This window comes from Micropterus dolomieu, linkage group LG15, assembly GCF_021292245.1.
Source record: "Micropterus dolomieu isolate WLL.071019.BEF.003 ecotype Adirondacks linkage group LG15, ASM2129224v1, whole genome shotgun sequence".
Classification (NCBI taxonomy): Eukaryota; Metazoa; Chordata; class Actinopteri; order Centrarchiformes; family Centrarchidae; genus Micropterus; species Micropterus dolomieu.
Window position 1 is genome coordinate 14,854,634 of NC_060164.1, and position 16,008 is coordinate 14,870,641.

At 41.8% G+C, this 16,008-nt stretch overlaps 1 protein-coding gene across 2 annotated transcripts in view; it reads right to left on the reverse strand.

Moving 5' to 3' along the window:
- Positions 1 to 16,008, reverse strand: part of tp53bp2a (tumor protein p53 binding protein, 2a) — a 39,758-nt gene that overhangs the window by 6,948 nt on the left and 16,802 nt on the right. Inside the window, exons 3-11 of one of the 2 annotated variants that reach the window (XM_046070248.1) lie at positions 10,433 to 10,580; positions 9,267 to 9,380; positions 7,823 to 7,893; positions 7,010 to 7,111; positions 5,721 to 5,895; positions 5,332 to 5,513; positions 5,034 to 5,198; positions 3,089 to 3,136; positions 2,041 to 2,224 (exon numbers count right to left, since the gene is read on the reverse strand). In XM_046070248.1, coding sequence (XP_045926204.1) covers positions 2,041 to 2,224; positions 3,089 to 3,136; positions 5,034 to 5,198; positions 5,332 to 5,513; positions 5,721 to 5,895; positions 7,010 to 7,111; positions 7,823 to 7,893; positions 9,267 to 9,380; positions 10,433 to 10,580 — 1,189 coding nt within the window. The remainder of the gene's footprint in view (positions 1 to 2,040; positions 2,225 to 3,088; positions 3,137 to 5,033; positions 5,199 to 5,331; positions 5,514 to 5,720; positions 5,896 to 7,009; positions 7,112 to 7,822; positions 7,894 to 9,266; positions 9,381 to 10,432; positions 10,581 to 16,008) is intronic. The other variant, XM_046070249.1, reaches the window with a different exon arrangement.

Below are 16,008 nucleotides of genomic sequence, written 5' to 3' on the forward strand. Positions count from 1 at the left end.
AGGACGGCAAAAACACCATAATTTCCATCACAGTGCCTGAAGACTGTAGTTAAATGGTCCTATTCAAGAGGTGTGGTACAAAAACACCAACACACACACACACACACACACACACACACACGCAAATATTGCGAACAAGACTTGACTGGGTTGGCCAGAATCCACGCAGAATTGTCAGTTCAACTGAAGGTTATGTGTTTGTTCCAACTGACCCATTTAGAGGGGCAGAAAAAGAACTGAGGAGAAAGCTCAAAAAACACGCTTTAACAATCAGCAGCAAAACAGGCAAACAGGACCAAAGATCCAGCTTGGATGATGAAAATCTTTTCATCTTTTTCAGTGAGATTTATTCACATGAAAAATGAACACATTAAAACGAAGCCACAAACACAAGTGTGTACCTTTTCTCTTAGCCCGTAGCTCTTTCAGAGGCTTAAGCAAGAACATGGCTTCTGAGGATGATGCATTCAAAAGACAAGAAAAACAAAGTAGCCTTAGAGCTGCAGATCTCACTTGGCTCTAGACATGCAGTTGGTTGGGCTCAGGCAGGGGCCCCCCAGTGGGGGGACACAGAGACCAGCACAACCCCCAGGAGCCTGCCTGATACTATGCACAACATCCCGGCTAATCGGTGAGCAGATTCCTCTGCGTCCCCGCCCATCTCTATCTCTCTTCTTCCCATACTGCAAATCAACTCAGCACGCACAAATAATTGCGTGCAACATCACTGGGGTGTGTGTGTGTGTGTGTGTGGGGACGGGGGGGGGGACGGGACGGGACGTCATCCCCTTCTGCTGTTGATTTGTAATGACTAATTTGGGTGTCAAACCATTCATTTTTAATAACACGAAGCGCACTGCTGGCACACTATCCACTGGGGGACTGATTTGCGAGTCTAGAGATGGAGCGCAAGAGAAAGAATTACTGCATAGATGATGGCACAAAGAACATCTTTAGGTGGGATATGTTGCTCCGGCCAAACTCCAAGCCAACAATTACACAGCACACATGCAACTACAGTGCGTGGGGAGAGGATGCTGGTGCAACTACAGCTTATAAACAAAGAAGAAGAAAAAAAGAAATAACTGACTTTATTTGGTCTTTATTTTGTAGCACAAAGAGGTTATTCTGTAAATGTAACTTTTAGATCAGGCATGCTGTGTGTTCAAAACCAATGTCAGACTTTTATCCGTCTCTTTCGGATTTCAAAACAGGTTTTTACATCAGTAGTTAGTTCTCATAAAAAGTCAGAACTGACCTTCTGAAAAAAAGATCTACTGTCTCTCTGTGTAAACCAACAGTAGATTGTTTGATTAGAAGGCTCAAGATGCTGAGAATGGATATGAACCAAGCAGCAAAGACCACTGATGAATGCTGAAAGCTGAAACATATGCTAATATGTTTCAGCTTCATATTTTGTTGTTTCATATTTCTTTACAGTCTGGTTCTTACAGTGAGCATTAATTTGAAACATATGGTAATTTGTCTATAAATAACTCCCTACACACACTTAAGACTAACATAGTGTGAGCTGAAAGGAAGGATGGCACACAGAGACACACATTGCGGCAATAAAAACAAAAACAAAAAATCAAATACTGGTTCACTCACTGCAAAACATGTCAAAAGTTCATTAGAAAATGTCAGCATAATGGAAAAAAGACTGATGTAAGGGCTCAGAAATACCAGGCCACAACACACCATCCAGGAGGTAACTAGCTACCTTCTGAGCTCAGAGTGACATCGCAACCAGCATGTGTCCCAGACTCTTGTGCTCCTGCTGGAAGCAGGACAGTCTTGTCACATTTCAGTTAAAAAACAAAAATACCAAACTCCATGATGACATATACAAAGAAACACAAGGAAGTTGAGGACTCTTGGTTTCCTTATATCATTCATTTTTACTGATTAAATTAAATGTAAAATGACAGAAAGGACAAAGTGAAGTGTAGGCCTGCTGCCAAGACGCCCCCGCAGAGATCTGAGTTAGAAAGGAAAAGGTTTGAGTTAAAAGCTGGTGTGCGGTCACTGGTTGCTCACCTGTGCCAGCCTTGCTCTGCGGGTCGTAGGCTGGAAGGGTGGCAGTCCCGTCTGGGTAGGCTGGTTTTACAAGCAGGTCGTGCCTCACTGGTCCCCGGGGCATTGTGGACGACTGGATGTATGGGCCAACTGCTGCCACACGAGATGGACCTGACTGCTGCCCGGCTTGGCCATCAGAGGGCAGCTGTACAGTGAAATGGTAGGAGAGAAAAACACGAGGATGTAAGAGCTGCAAACGTCAGTGAAATTAATTTTAAATTATCTTTCATTATTGTAGACAGCAGAAAGAGACAGCACAATATTCAGACACAAACATATGGATGACAAGATGGTAACCAAAACTTTATCTGATATTTTGGTAATGATACAAAAAAAAAAAAAAAAAAAAAAAAACTGTTGAGATCGAGATTAGTACAGAAAGCATGCTGAAAGTATTGTTAATACTGACGTGCTAAAAGTCTATAGCAGCTCTCAAAGGCTGTAATGTTCAATGCTTCAAACTTCAATATTCTTAGATCATTGCTACTTGTAAACTTTGGCCTGAGGGTGGTGCCAAAGGGGCCATGTTAGAAGTATTTCTTCTGGTTAGTGTGGAAGTCTTCAAAGATTTGCACGGCAGTCTTGTGAGTGGGGTGCTAACAAAACGCTCATTACAGTAAGAGGTTTGAGGTGTACTGTCATGAAGTGAAGTCTGGGACAAGTGGAATGTGAGCTCTCCATCTTGGACTGGTGATGTAAAATCCACACAGACAGTAAAACCTCTTACTTTGCTACTTTGTCATAGACAGAACATCTTACAGAAGCAAATAAATGCCTTTATGCTGTACAAACCCAACAAACAGACAGACTTCAGCCATCTTTCAAAATTTAACTCAACCCCTGGACAAAAACCTATCCTACAGCTGATGACATAATGACAAGCTGACCCTTTAACACAAGATGAACACGGCTCACTTTGCCTATCAATGAAGTGCCAAGTCACACTGAAGACGTCAGATCAGAAAGAATAGAGACACATTATGTTCAGCTCCAATACTAGTTTAGTTACCTGAAGATGAGTGTCTTTTGAAGCCCTCTCTTTACCAGGATAGCCATTCTTGAGAAAAAAAAAAAAAAAGCACAAACATGCAACAGCAGTTCAAAATACCAAATAACCCCCTTTTTTCTAAGCTAATATTGGTCTTTTCTGAGTGTTTCAAGAGCTATGTGACTAAGACGGTGCAGGATGACTCTAGGCTGGCAGCTCTCAGACTACCTCGCTCTAGTCAGTATGCTTATACGTGCTTGTTGGATGATGTCAGCCAGACGCTTGCTGTTCGGCTGGAGGAGAGAGCTGTTTGGATGGAGTGTGTCTTTGTGCTTGTGTGAAAAAGAGACACTCATTATGATTCCAGGCAGGGTGTGGGTAAATCACCTCCTCACTACGCCCTATTCAGGCCTTCATCTTTAAAAAACACACACACACACACACACACACACGCGCATGTACCTTTCTTGGTTCTGTTCCTACTTTATTATACATATGTCAATGGTACATCAAAAGAGAAGTTGGGCTTTTTTTAAAGTTAGAATAGGGTGCAAGTTGTTCCTTTATCTAAAAGGCTTCCTTCCAGCAGAGCTAAAGAAGGACATGTTAAAACCCCCATTATAACATTTATTATTCTTATGTTCTAACTTAAAGACCACTTTAGATCTTGTACACTGCATTTGCTTAGTAAACAATGCATGCTGCATACGAAAGAGGCAATTTTTGAATACAACACAGAAAAAAACTTTTCTGATGGCATTGAATACAAACAGCTTTGTGCTTTGCATTACAAAGTCATGAATCAGCATTAAAATAATAATAAAATCAATATAGGTGGTTAATTGGTTGAATGGTAATTTAGTCGAAAGTAAGAAAGTTAATGGTGAAGGCCAATGAAACACCCTAATTGTGTCCGAAAGGAAGTCGACCTGATCAAGAAAACATACTAAAAAAAAAGAAAAGACTGTACAGAGGAGGGTGAAAACATAAAATCATCCAATCAGAATGATTATGTTTTCTTTTTGCCCAACTTTGCATCCTAAACAAGCATTCAATCGCAAGAAGTGAGCATGTTCACTTTCTTCCTCACAGTGTTTCATAGACAAGTCTGTTGACTCTTATTTACAGTCCCATGGCAACCTGTGTTCAAAATAACTCCTGGACAGGGGAGAGAGCAGCAGAGGAGTAGGGACACGCCAGGCAGCGAGCTTAAAGCCAAAACCTTAACATTCATTATAGTTAGTACAAAGACTGTCATGTATTTTGTCATAAAACATGTTTTGAAACACCAATGTTTTTTAGTGAGATAGTTGTTTGCCTTTAGTAAACTGGTTATCTGCCATTTCCTGTTTCTGCCAAGAGTGCAGCCAGAAAAGATAGCATCTCCCCTGACATTCCTGCCTGTCTGTGATGCCTGCACTCATTACTCCTCTCTCATCTTCAGGAGCTGTTTCTGCCAAATGGGACTGAAAACACAGCCGAGTAAAGAAGTTTGGGTGTAAACTCAGATGCAGCTCTGTGACATGATCAGAACAATGATCAATCCCCACAAGCTATCTCAGATAGTGAGATCAAAGAATGGAAAACGGCGGATAGGAGATGACTCTTTCGAGTGAGGGGGTCACTTGGTTTTCCCCACACAGAAGATAGTGAGGTTAAGCAGCCTTACGTTGGCATTGGTGACCTCTGAATACCAGGGCATCTGAGGCTTCCAGAGGTAGAGAGAGGTAGAGAGAACAGCCTTCATTATAAGGCCACTAGGGGGAGCACCGATCAAAACAATTTCCATCACTTATTTGTAGATTTAAACATAAATAGTGGCCTTAAAAAAAAAATAATAAAAATAAAAATTCATCTATATGAACACTTTTCACAAAATATAAAAGATGATATGTGAGGCAGTTCTGTATGAGGTTATGTGAATCTTTTTTGAATGTCTATGCTACTGTGGTGTTATAATACTTACAGGCAAGTTCTCTTTTTGCTGCAGCGCTGCCTTCTTCTTCCACAGCCGATCTCGGAGCTCACTGATCCGTTTGTCCATGGAAACCACCTCCAGGTTGCGCTTGTTCAGGCTCTCTCTCTGCTGCTGCAGCTTAGAGTTTTGATCTTGGTTGAGCTTGTTCCTCAGCTGACCACCGAGAAGGACAAGACAGAAGAGAAGAGTTCAACAATGGTGCTCATTTAAAACAAATATTGTCTCTGGAGCTCAATTTTGTTTAGGTGTTTTGAATTTAATTTAGTAGAATATTATTTTTGCACACCTGTAGCTCCTTGTAGAGGCGGTCTAGTTCAGCCACAGAGCTCTGGTTGTCTTGGAAGTTGTCCATTTTGCCATTTTTGAGCAACTCCAGCTGCCGGTTGAGCTCCTCCACCTTGGATGCAGCCATCACTAGTTCTCTCTGCTTCTGCTGGAACAGGTTATTCATCTGCTCTATCTCCTCCACTGGAGAGGGAGAGGGGTGGAGAGAAGTGGGAGGTGGAGAGAGGGAACAACAGGTAGAGAGAAAGGTGTGTGAAGATGATGGAGGCAGGGAGGTGACAAGAATATCATGAAGACAGGAAATAGATTAAAACCAAATTGTCAGTGCTTCCAGTCATACAATATTCTGAGCGGGCATCCACTCATGAATGTGAAAGTTTGTGAGCCTACCCAGTTTGCCGTTGCTGAGGCGCTTCTGCTCCACCTGGCCCTTAAGGGCGCGGACCTTCTTGAGCCGAGTTTCCTGGTTCTCAATGTTCTCTCGAAGGCGCTGCAGCTTCTCCTGCTCAGATGCCTGCTGCTGCTGACGCTGCTCCTGCTGCTTCAAGTAGCGCAGCCTCTGCTCCTGGAGACACAAATAAGAGGAGAAAGAAAGCATTAAACAATTAAACAAACACATCCCTATTAACTTGTATTTATGAGTAATCCATGGAGGAGTATCCTTTCCTGAACAGCTACTGTCAAAGTGTCTGACAAGGCATTGAACTACATACTCTGGTAAGATGTTTAGGGAACAGCAGTGAAGGGTATCCTGTGATATTATTGACATGCCTGGTTAAATAAGGGTTAAGAAATCATTCTGTGGAGTTCAACAGTGTTGAACTTTCAAGATCAAACATCAGTCGTGGACTATGACACAGTGTGCTGTACACCTGATCGAGCTCTCAAACAGGTTCCAAGATGAGCACAACACAGTATCCATCAGGAAATGTTCCAGGTGATGTGTGCTGATGGTAATGCCTGTTTGCTTACTCGACTAGTGTGCAAGAGCACCGCTTGAAGATACATTCCTTGGCTTGCTGTATTATCCTCTGGCATACACATGCAACAATTGCTTGGATCGGAATGCTAAAGTGGGTCAAGGACACAGGTTGCTGCCTGCGCGGCATATTTAAGCAGGTACACAAACAGAAAGACACAAGTTAAGTTTTAGTTAAGTTTATACAATACACGTCTCGATCAGCAGAACGCAAACATTTTTAGGTGCCTCTGGAAGAACCAAAAAATGTGTAGGAGGAAAAACGGCCCAGCCAAGATTGTAATTATATCACGCCTGTTTTCTGTCAAATGTCTTTCATCACCAAATCCTGAGCAAAGTGAGAAAAGAGTTCTTCTAATACCAGATGAGTCCTGCCTAGAGACAATCCAAGATAGGCAGCTGTCTCTACTCACTACACCTGCAGCCATCCACAATTCATCTCACCTGTCTATCACAACCACCACATGCACTTAATATTAATTTCCATAAGTGCACTAGACTTGTTTTAGTACCTTTGTTTCGTGTACCATCTCCCCACTTTCTGCTGATAACCCCCTCTTTAATCTTGCCCCATTATTTTGTCTCTCCTCCTCTGACTTTTACTTTCATCTCCGCCACTTAACCTCTTCATCCCCTGTATCAACCCATCTCTCTACCAGTCCCCATCTCCCCTTTCATCTTGCACTTATTCTTTATGCACCTTGGAAGCAAGGAGTTCTTGTTGAGATTCTATCTGTTGCTGCTGTCTGGCAGCCATCTCTTGTAGTTCGGCCAGTGTCATGTCCATCCGGGGTGTCACCACCTGCGCAGGGATAAATAGAGGGACAAAGGACAAAAGAAAAACACATTGATCCTTGTGTTGGTATAAAATCAGAAGTCAGAAGAGCAGAAGCAGCAGACATTTTTTTTTTCAAAAGCCAATTGAGAGATTAGAGGTGCATCAAAATCCCTTACATACAATACAATAATTATCTAAACAGTCATGCCCATGTTGTGATGTACTGATTTAAAAAAAAAAAAATGTATTTGCATTTATACACTGCAGGGTGTTTTTGAATTATAATTTCTTTGTACACCTTGGCAAATAATCAAGTCGGCTTGTTGTTAAGTATGAAGAAAGATACCAGGTCACAGAATTTAAGTTAAAACTAAAAGATTTGACCCACATAGACCGGAATGAAGTACAAATGCAAACGTCTTGGTGGTGATGCATCAAAATACCCTCCATCTGCAATGAGTGCTTGAAGATACAACTATAGTTCTATTGTTATTCCCAAGAAGTGCCGTAAATAACACTTGTGAGAACAGTCCTAGGGCTTTTGTTCTTCTTCTTAAATTAAAAAATAAACATTTGTGTATAGGTATGGATAACATTACAATGTTAAACTGTCTCTGGTAAAATATCACATGTAGGATATATCTTCTCTATTTTACTGACCAATAAACATGTTATTCTGGAAGCATCCTACTAAATGCATTTCAAATAGTCTGAAAAGAAGACGCAAGAACTCACCCCATTCTCCATTCTTCTGTCTGGAGGACCCTTCACTCCATTCCTCTTTGATTCTGAGCCTCTTGACACACCTGAGTAACAAACACGATAGAGCTTCATCTAAGGCGACTGCATCAGTTTACTCCAAACAAAGAAACAGCAAACTCAGGAAACTACTAGCATTTACAGACAGCTGTAAAAATGGCCTTGCCTTTTTTCCCGTTACCGTCTGTGCTAGGTGTATTGTCTTGCTTGTCAGGAGGGTGTAGATCAGTAGAAAGCTAGGCAAAGCAGACTGGCTAGTGCTGCATGATCTTAACTGTTCTGGAAAACAACTAGGATCAGTGCTCTTTGTGACTTGCAATAATCTCAGGATTTAAACTAATACATAACCGTCTGGTGGTGGGTCCCACAACTGTGTGTGTATGTGCGGATGTGTACATGATTTCACTTATATATAACCATGCCACTTGACAGCTGGGGTGTGGGTGGCTTAAAGCCTTGGCCCATGATCCAAGCCCTTTAGCTTGCATAATGGTTTTAGATGACCCTTGAGATGCAGTATGCATGTTAAATACAGTACACGCACTGATTAAGTGCTAGTGTGAACAACACCATGCTAAGGTGAGCCTTAGTGACATTATGAAATTTGGTGCGACATCACCTAGCTAGCTCAGTTCAGCAGAGAATACATTTTGTCTTCTGATCTGGTGAGAAAGAACCTTCCTGCACAGCATCAGGAAGTGTGAACATTACAATGAACAATACTACAGGCAGCACTGAGTACAGAACAGTTTTTCCATAAATAATATGAACACCACAGAAACAGGGGACAAAATGTGCCTGTCCTCGGTACACGGCAACAGAAAAGGGTAATACAGAACTGTGTTGTAAAGACTGAGCAGAGCTAAGCTAACAGTGTGGGAAAACAAGAGCAGGCTAAGATAACAGGAAGGGAAAACAGCCATCTAATCCCAGGGCCAGACTCAAGCTGTGAGGGGTAAAAGGGCTTAGTTACGCAACTGGGGGCTGAGAGGATAGCGCACAACCAATATACTAGTTTTCTGTGTTCCTAAGAAAACTGAAAAGTAACAGGCTTATGACGATGTGACTGTGATTCAACCTGGCTTCCAAAAGTACAGCTAAATAAGGCTTGTTCAAGGATTTGACGCTTGCTAATATAAAACCCTTTCCTGGATACAGGCAGTCTTAAGAGTGGGGTGGCCTGGTTCATTCTCAGCCTGATGAATGCTTAACACCAGAGGGGATGTGTGTATGTTTAGAGGCTGCAGGCATCTCTGGAGTTTACTACATTGGTGTCGAATGTCTTTTCCCTGAAGACGGACCTCGTCCAAAACAATTAAACCATTTACCGTGACTCTTATGTGAGACAAGTGACCATAGAAACCTTTGTTTCTGTTTCATTATCTGCTGGTTGAGGTGTGGGCTGGAGAAAGACACTTACCCGATTCCCTGCTAGGGGCTCGATTGTGTCGCAGAAAGAAGCGCACCTCTGCCCTGTGTTGTCCCCATTGTTGGAGCAGATCCAGCATCCTCTCCCTGTCACCTACGGCTCGCTCTGCAGATGGAATACATAATAACATATCAGCACTCAGGTGTGATGTAAAACATACCCATGAAATCAATATTGAAAAATTCTAATTAAATTAACTTTGGCACACCAATGTAGGTCAAGTGTACATGCAAGGTTTGCTTCGTTAAACCTGTCCAACCATATTCATTTCATCAGTGCAATCTGTATCTAGTTGCTTTTTGTGTGAAATGACTCAGGTAAAACAACTGCGATGCGTTGTCAATTACTGGGGCTGGTACGGAGCCAAAAGGGCTCCTCATCCATTAATCAGAGGTTTTCTTCCACCTGCTAAAGACCATTTCATTATTCAAATGGATTGACACATTACAGTCAAGTAGAGGTCAATGAAACTATTCAATTATAGTGGCATGATGGCCAAACAAATCATACCAACTGTAATATTTATGTTATTAATAGCTTTCCATCTAAATCTGATGCAAAATGTTATTGCTGTGTTTTCAAGGAGAGACAGCAGCGTTCTGTAGTGAACATTGGCTGCAGAATGAGAATCTTTCCAGCAGTTGGGAGCCTCTTTTCAGACTACTTGTGGAAGTACTCAAACATAATAATTGGCACTTTCTTCACTCTTATGGCAGCATCGCCATGGAAACAGCTACGAAGCATGGCTCCTTGAGTTCTTATTCTGAATACCTCATGACTCTCAGATTGGTAAAATGGGAAAGGCAAGAAATCTCAACCCCCCCCGCCCCACCTGAGAGATGTGGGAGATGTATGGGAGATTGTGTTTGTTACAGGGATTATGGGCTCTGCTTCATTTGCATTGCAGACCCAAAAGAGATAAGCCCTTCAAAAAGAAATCACCAAGCAGTTGACCACACAGCTAATCTCCATATATGGTCAACTTCCGAAAAGCAATTTCCCTCCAATTAAAGGAAGACAAACAAGTGTCTGCACACCAACTCCATTCCCTTGGGATGTAGCCATACTCCAAAACAGCATGTGACTAAAAATCTCATGTTCTTCATTGTGTATCGATGGATAAAGATGACACTGGGTGAACTGGCACCGTTACTCACCGGATCCACGCCACATCTCAGATAGGTGGCAGTCTGTCTCCCCCGCCTCCTTGCACAACTCCACCACATCCCGGCACAGCGTCTCCGGTGTAACGGGAACCTCAGTAAAATGTTGGTCATTGTTACTGAGGTATACTGTCAGGAACATCTGGGGACAGCAGGAGGGAGAAAGCCGGGCAGATTAGACAGAGAAGTTTGATAACAACACAAGATAGAGGGTCCCTGGTGGTCTCGGTAGAAGCAGAGGGGGGAAAAAAAATCTCTTTAACTGGTGTCTTATTTCCCTATGGTGCAGTGTGACATCAAGGAATAACAGTGTTTTCTGTTTTACCCCAGGCTGCATCACCGATTGATTTTAAAACTTATTTTGCCTTTGAATTCTTAACGACCATCGTGAGCCAGAGGGGCACTCGCCACTGCCCGTAACTGACTATTGACCAGATTATTATTAAAGTTGTACAAGAGTTTTTTAACCTCCTGTTGTGCTGTGGTTACACTACAAGGCGAAAACAGTTTTTATAGACTGATGGGATCTGAGTAGAACCTCTTGAACGCCATAAAATTGTCTCTTTCAGTTTTTCCTAGTTAATTGGACTGATGTTGTACATAAAAAATAATACATTTATTACAGCAATCTTAGAAGGCGGTACAAGATGTGGATTTTTTCTGTGTGTTTAACATTGTGCTGCTGCAGCTTTTACGTTAATCTGATGACATTCATTTCAGACTGCTGTGTTGAAAGTAATCCAGAAATATTATTAGGTCTTATTGCTGCCGGTACCTTTACGTAAAAGTGACCAGGGGGCTTGATCAGACACGAGAGAGAGACTTGTTAAATTGCCGTCAGAAGAACATAAAATGGAACATGTCTGAAAGGGGCAACAGATAACAGTATCTGTTTCCCAGTACGCATTCCTCTGTGTCAACAGAGGAATCAGAGGCCAGCTCCCAAAACTCCATTTCACCCTGTCCCATCTCACTGCTAACTAGTGCTGTCACCACTGTGAGAGATGCACACACACACATTCACACACACACACAAAATACCCCTGACAAGCACTCTGAAGGGGCTGACTGAGGACTCTGGAGACGATGGATCTGTATGTCAGCGTCTGATTTACGGATGGCAGTGACTGGTTTAGGACGATCTAAAAAGAAATGGACTATCTCAACGAAGCTGCCACTGATAGAAGTGGAATGTGAAAGCCTTGAGCCAGTGTAGAAAAAAATAAACGCATTGAAACTGAGCAAACAAATTGAGATATCTAAAACTGTAAGCATTTTAAACGCTGGCATTCCAATCCCACTCCAAACTGAAACTATGCCAGCTACAGTGACGCAAACAAACATCTTAAAGAAATTCCAAAATCAATACTGTGAAGGACATTATCTTTATAATAGGCAGTGGGAAAGTAGAAAAGTAGTAGGCCTCTGTCAAACTAAAGGCAGGTCCATTTAAAGTTAACCTTCCGGGAGTGAAAAATCCCCTCTAAAACACAAATACTGACAGTAAACATGCCGTGCTGTGCAAACGTGCCTCTGTGTAATCATATAAGGATGTATGCTTAAGAAGCTTTTAGGGTTGTGCTGGAATATGCCCTCATCTGTAATCTGGTCACACGTTATGAGTGTGAGCTTTGATAAGGCCGTAATACCACCAATATTATAACACACTGTAGCTGTCCCAGAGCATGGCACAACTTGAACCTATTGAACCTTTCTGTTTTAGCTGCAAGTTCTGGCACAGTGCAATGTCTTCACTGGGACTTGAATAGAGCCACGGTAGAAAAGCAGCAGTGTAATTGTTAGAATAATTTCCACGTTAGACTGTCAGGTTTCTCTATTCGCAGCACGCTGCCGTAAATGGCTGTGCCTACGGGGGCCATGATGGGAACATCAGGTCAGCAGGGTCACAAGCACAAAGGGCTCAGGGGGGTGGGGCAGGAGAGCATACGGAGCAGCTGCAGCCGAGGTGCAGAAACAAAAGTATTTGAGTTTCTTTGTGGGGCTGACTGAGCAAAAGCACAACAGCTTGAAGATAAGTGGCTTTATCCCCCTTTTTTTCTTCATATGAAGCTTAATGAGTGAGTGGACGGGTGACAAGTTTCCTCTGAAAATCTCCATAGCAACGTACACAACAAGTTTGTTTTTTCCCGGTGATAAGGTGAAAGTGGCAGCAAGGGGCCGTCGTATGACTCAAGAGGACCTGATGCAACTGGTTTTGTTCCACAGGGATGTAAATGAAAGATCCCATCAATAGAGCAAATCAGCAATGAGTCATCCCTGTCAGTAATCTCCAGTACTGAAACCCGTAAACAGATATTTTCTCTGTGTTTGGCCCTTGCCCGTAGAAAGGACCTCACAGCTCTGTGGTGGAAGACCACACTAGAGAACATAGCCAAAACACAGTCTGTTCCTTTCCTGTCTGCTGATCAGGATAGTTCGTGTTTGTGGTATGTAGTTGAGAACTAAACTGGAATCAGTTGACATAATAAATGACACTGCCAGGTATTTAAAAGAAAACCATAACTGGTATCAATTTCATCATGAGGCTGCCACAACCCCCCCAGCTTTGTAGGACATTCAAAGACCCTGTTATTATTTGGAGAGTGAAAGAGAGACAACAGAGCGAGGGGAGTGGAAGGTGGAAGAGAGCAGGACTGAAAGACAGTGAGAAGACAGAAACACTGATGGGAGGGGAATGCTGGTAATGCCTACGCTGATGGCCAATTCTCCTCAGCACCAAAGTTAATGATCCAGGGCCACAGCTACCCAGTCCTAGCCTCGATCTGGATGAGTTAGCACTTTGCTGCTGACCTTCATCCACCTAATGCATGCGGTCACTGCGAGGCTATTGCACACATGTGCTACACATACATAATTAATTCAGCTAATCAGGATTTTCATACATCTTTGCATATTCATATTGCTTTGGTAACATTAGGATGAGGCACAATAGGGTTAGGTAATACATGATTTTTTTTTTTCCTGTAACTATATTCATATTGAAGGATATTTTTACACTGTTTATCATGATAAACATTTTTTTTTATTAAACCTTGATTTAACCAGTAAGTATCCTGGATATTGTTTTCTGAATTTAACAGAACAGAAGGATGTCTGAAAATGAAAAGGTCCCGTTTGACCATTATTAGCAGACCAGTGTGTGTAAACTAGACGTCTTCACATGTAATTTTCATGCAAAAACAGATCCTGTGATACACAGTATATCAATATCAGAAACAGTCTTCTGAATATAGTTTACTCTATAATGCCCAGCCCTACTGTAGAGCATCAGCTAGCTTGGTTAAGAGGGAAAGAAGAATGCATTAAGTGTTCTACGTAGACAGACAGCTGAGAAGAGCTCCCCCGACTCCCTGTTTTGACTTTCCCAGACAACTTGAGAGTTCATTAAATATTCATAGATACAACAGCCAGTAAAGTGAAACAGCTCAATAATAACTTGATAGGCTTATTCCAAACCAGACAAAACAGTAACCTAACAGCTTATCAGAAAGCATCACCTTAGGTAGACTTATATAACCAGGGAGCTGAGCGGTACCCATTTGGATTGCATATGACAACATCTGACTGAACTGTGCTACACTTGCCTTCTGCCTATCAAAGTGGATGACAGAAGCAACTGCTGACTTGCACTTCCTCCCTACCTGATACAGGGCAAAGAGATCGGGGGAAGGAGAAAGGGACGAGCTGCCTCTGCTGCTGTGGTTCACTATTAAAATAATAGATTTCTAATTCCATCACAGCATCAGCTGTCTCCCAGGGTTTGGGACGGGAATGACAAATCAGAATTGCAAACTGACAATTACGGCTAGTGGAAAGAAATGCCAGCTTGAATACTGCAGCGTGCACTGTAGATATTTTAAAAGCAGAGCAGCTATAAGGCTAGGTCACTGGGGTTATATCTCAGGGATTAAGTTAATCCGCTATATAAAAATATAGCCTTTCAACAGACTACTGGCTCAGTATTACAATAGTAAGCTTAAATTCAATAGCCTGCAGCTAGGCTATATCCACTATGCCTTAAGTTTAAGAGAATATCCTTCTGTGTAACCAAGGCCTAGAAGTGTCCATTCTCATAAGCATATTCTATACTGTTCAGCACCTGGTTTGCAGTGTTTAAATCCTTAAAATGGGGTACTGTAGTGACTTTTTTTTGTAGAACAAAAAAACTACTCCATAATGAGGTTCAATGGCACATGCTGAAGAACATCTGTTCTAGACACAATAGCATAGATAGGAGCCTTAGAGATAAAAGGCTCAAACATCAATCCCTCAAACAAAAGACACTGTAATAAGAACACATCTAAGAGGAAGAGAGTAACTGCAGCTGGCAGCACATACTTGACCTGCCCTGTTAAAAAGAGCAGAGAGGGTGAGAAGGAGAGATGTGAAAACACAAGGAGTTATATACTATACAGCTGTTCTGGGTTACTGCATGGAGATGGGCTTCTTCATCAATAATTCTATTCTGTATTAAGTTAAATAAGCAGCAGTCCCTGTAGGGAGATGAAGGCCATTCTGCGATATACAGTATACTAGAGACATCAGCTATATAGCCGGGAGCCATTAAGATGCTGATTTGGGCACTTACCGTGTAAGCCACTGATTGCAGGCTTGAGGGGAACAGGCTTTTCAAGCCTCTCCAGTTGTTTAGACAGAGGACTCTGAGAAGACTTGAGCTTAAACATCAACGCTGTACCCACAGCCAATTACCGAAAAGGAATGCCATGTTGGGGTGTGTGGGTGTATGTGGCACTCCCGCTGATCGTGCAGACAACGAACACATGCACAGGAGCGATAGAGTGGTTTACATAAACAGAGAAAACCGAACAAATTAGAAGAACGATTATTTTGATGTTACTTCAGATGTGCCTAGTAACATATCAATCCCTGTGTCCAACCTTGACAATCCACTCTCACCTTGTGGCCGTCAATTCTACTGCACACGTGTCTCAAGATCATTGTCCAAATGCAATTGGTCGCATATTGAGTTAAGAGTGCTCAAAACTGTCTGCCACTGCAGTTCCCCATTTCCAAGAATAGACAAATCACATGGGACTGTACTGTAATTGAATTACTCTGCAATATCAGGATAACTAGCAAATGAAAGCCCATCCCGCCACCGAGAATTCACATCAGTACAACTAAAAATGCCGAAAGCAACATCTGAGATCATTCATTATCTTAGTTTGATGTTTTAAAAAAAAATTAAATAAATAATTATAATTATATATCCTTCCTGATGTTGCACTCAAATCAGTTCTTATAATCCTACTGTAGTACTTTGTTTTGGTCCATAATGTTTCTCTCTTTTAAAAAGCTGAAATTTGCCAATGTGTTGCCAATTTTTCATACATATTATGGTCCAAACTGGAACTGCAACTAGATTGTTTTCTTTCCCAAAATTCTCAGATTTTGTTAACTGATTTATTGTTTAGAATAAAAAAATTCAACAACAACAAGACAAATTAACATCTAATTGAAGGAGCCAAAAATTTTATTTGCACTTTTAATTTAACTAAAGAAATCCACAAATGTATTATGAGATTGAT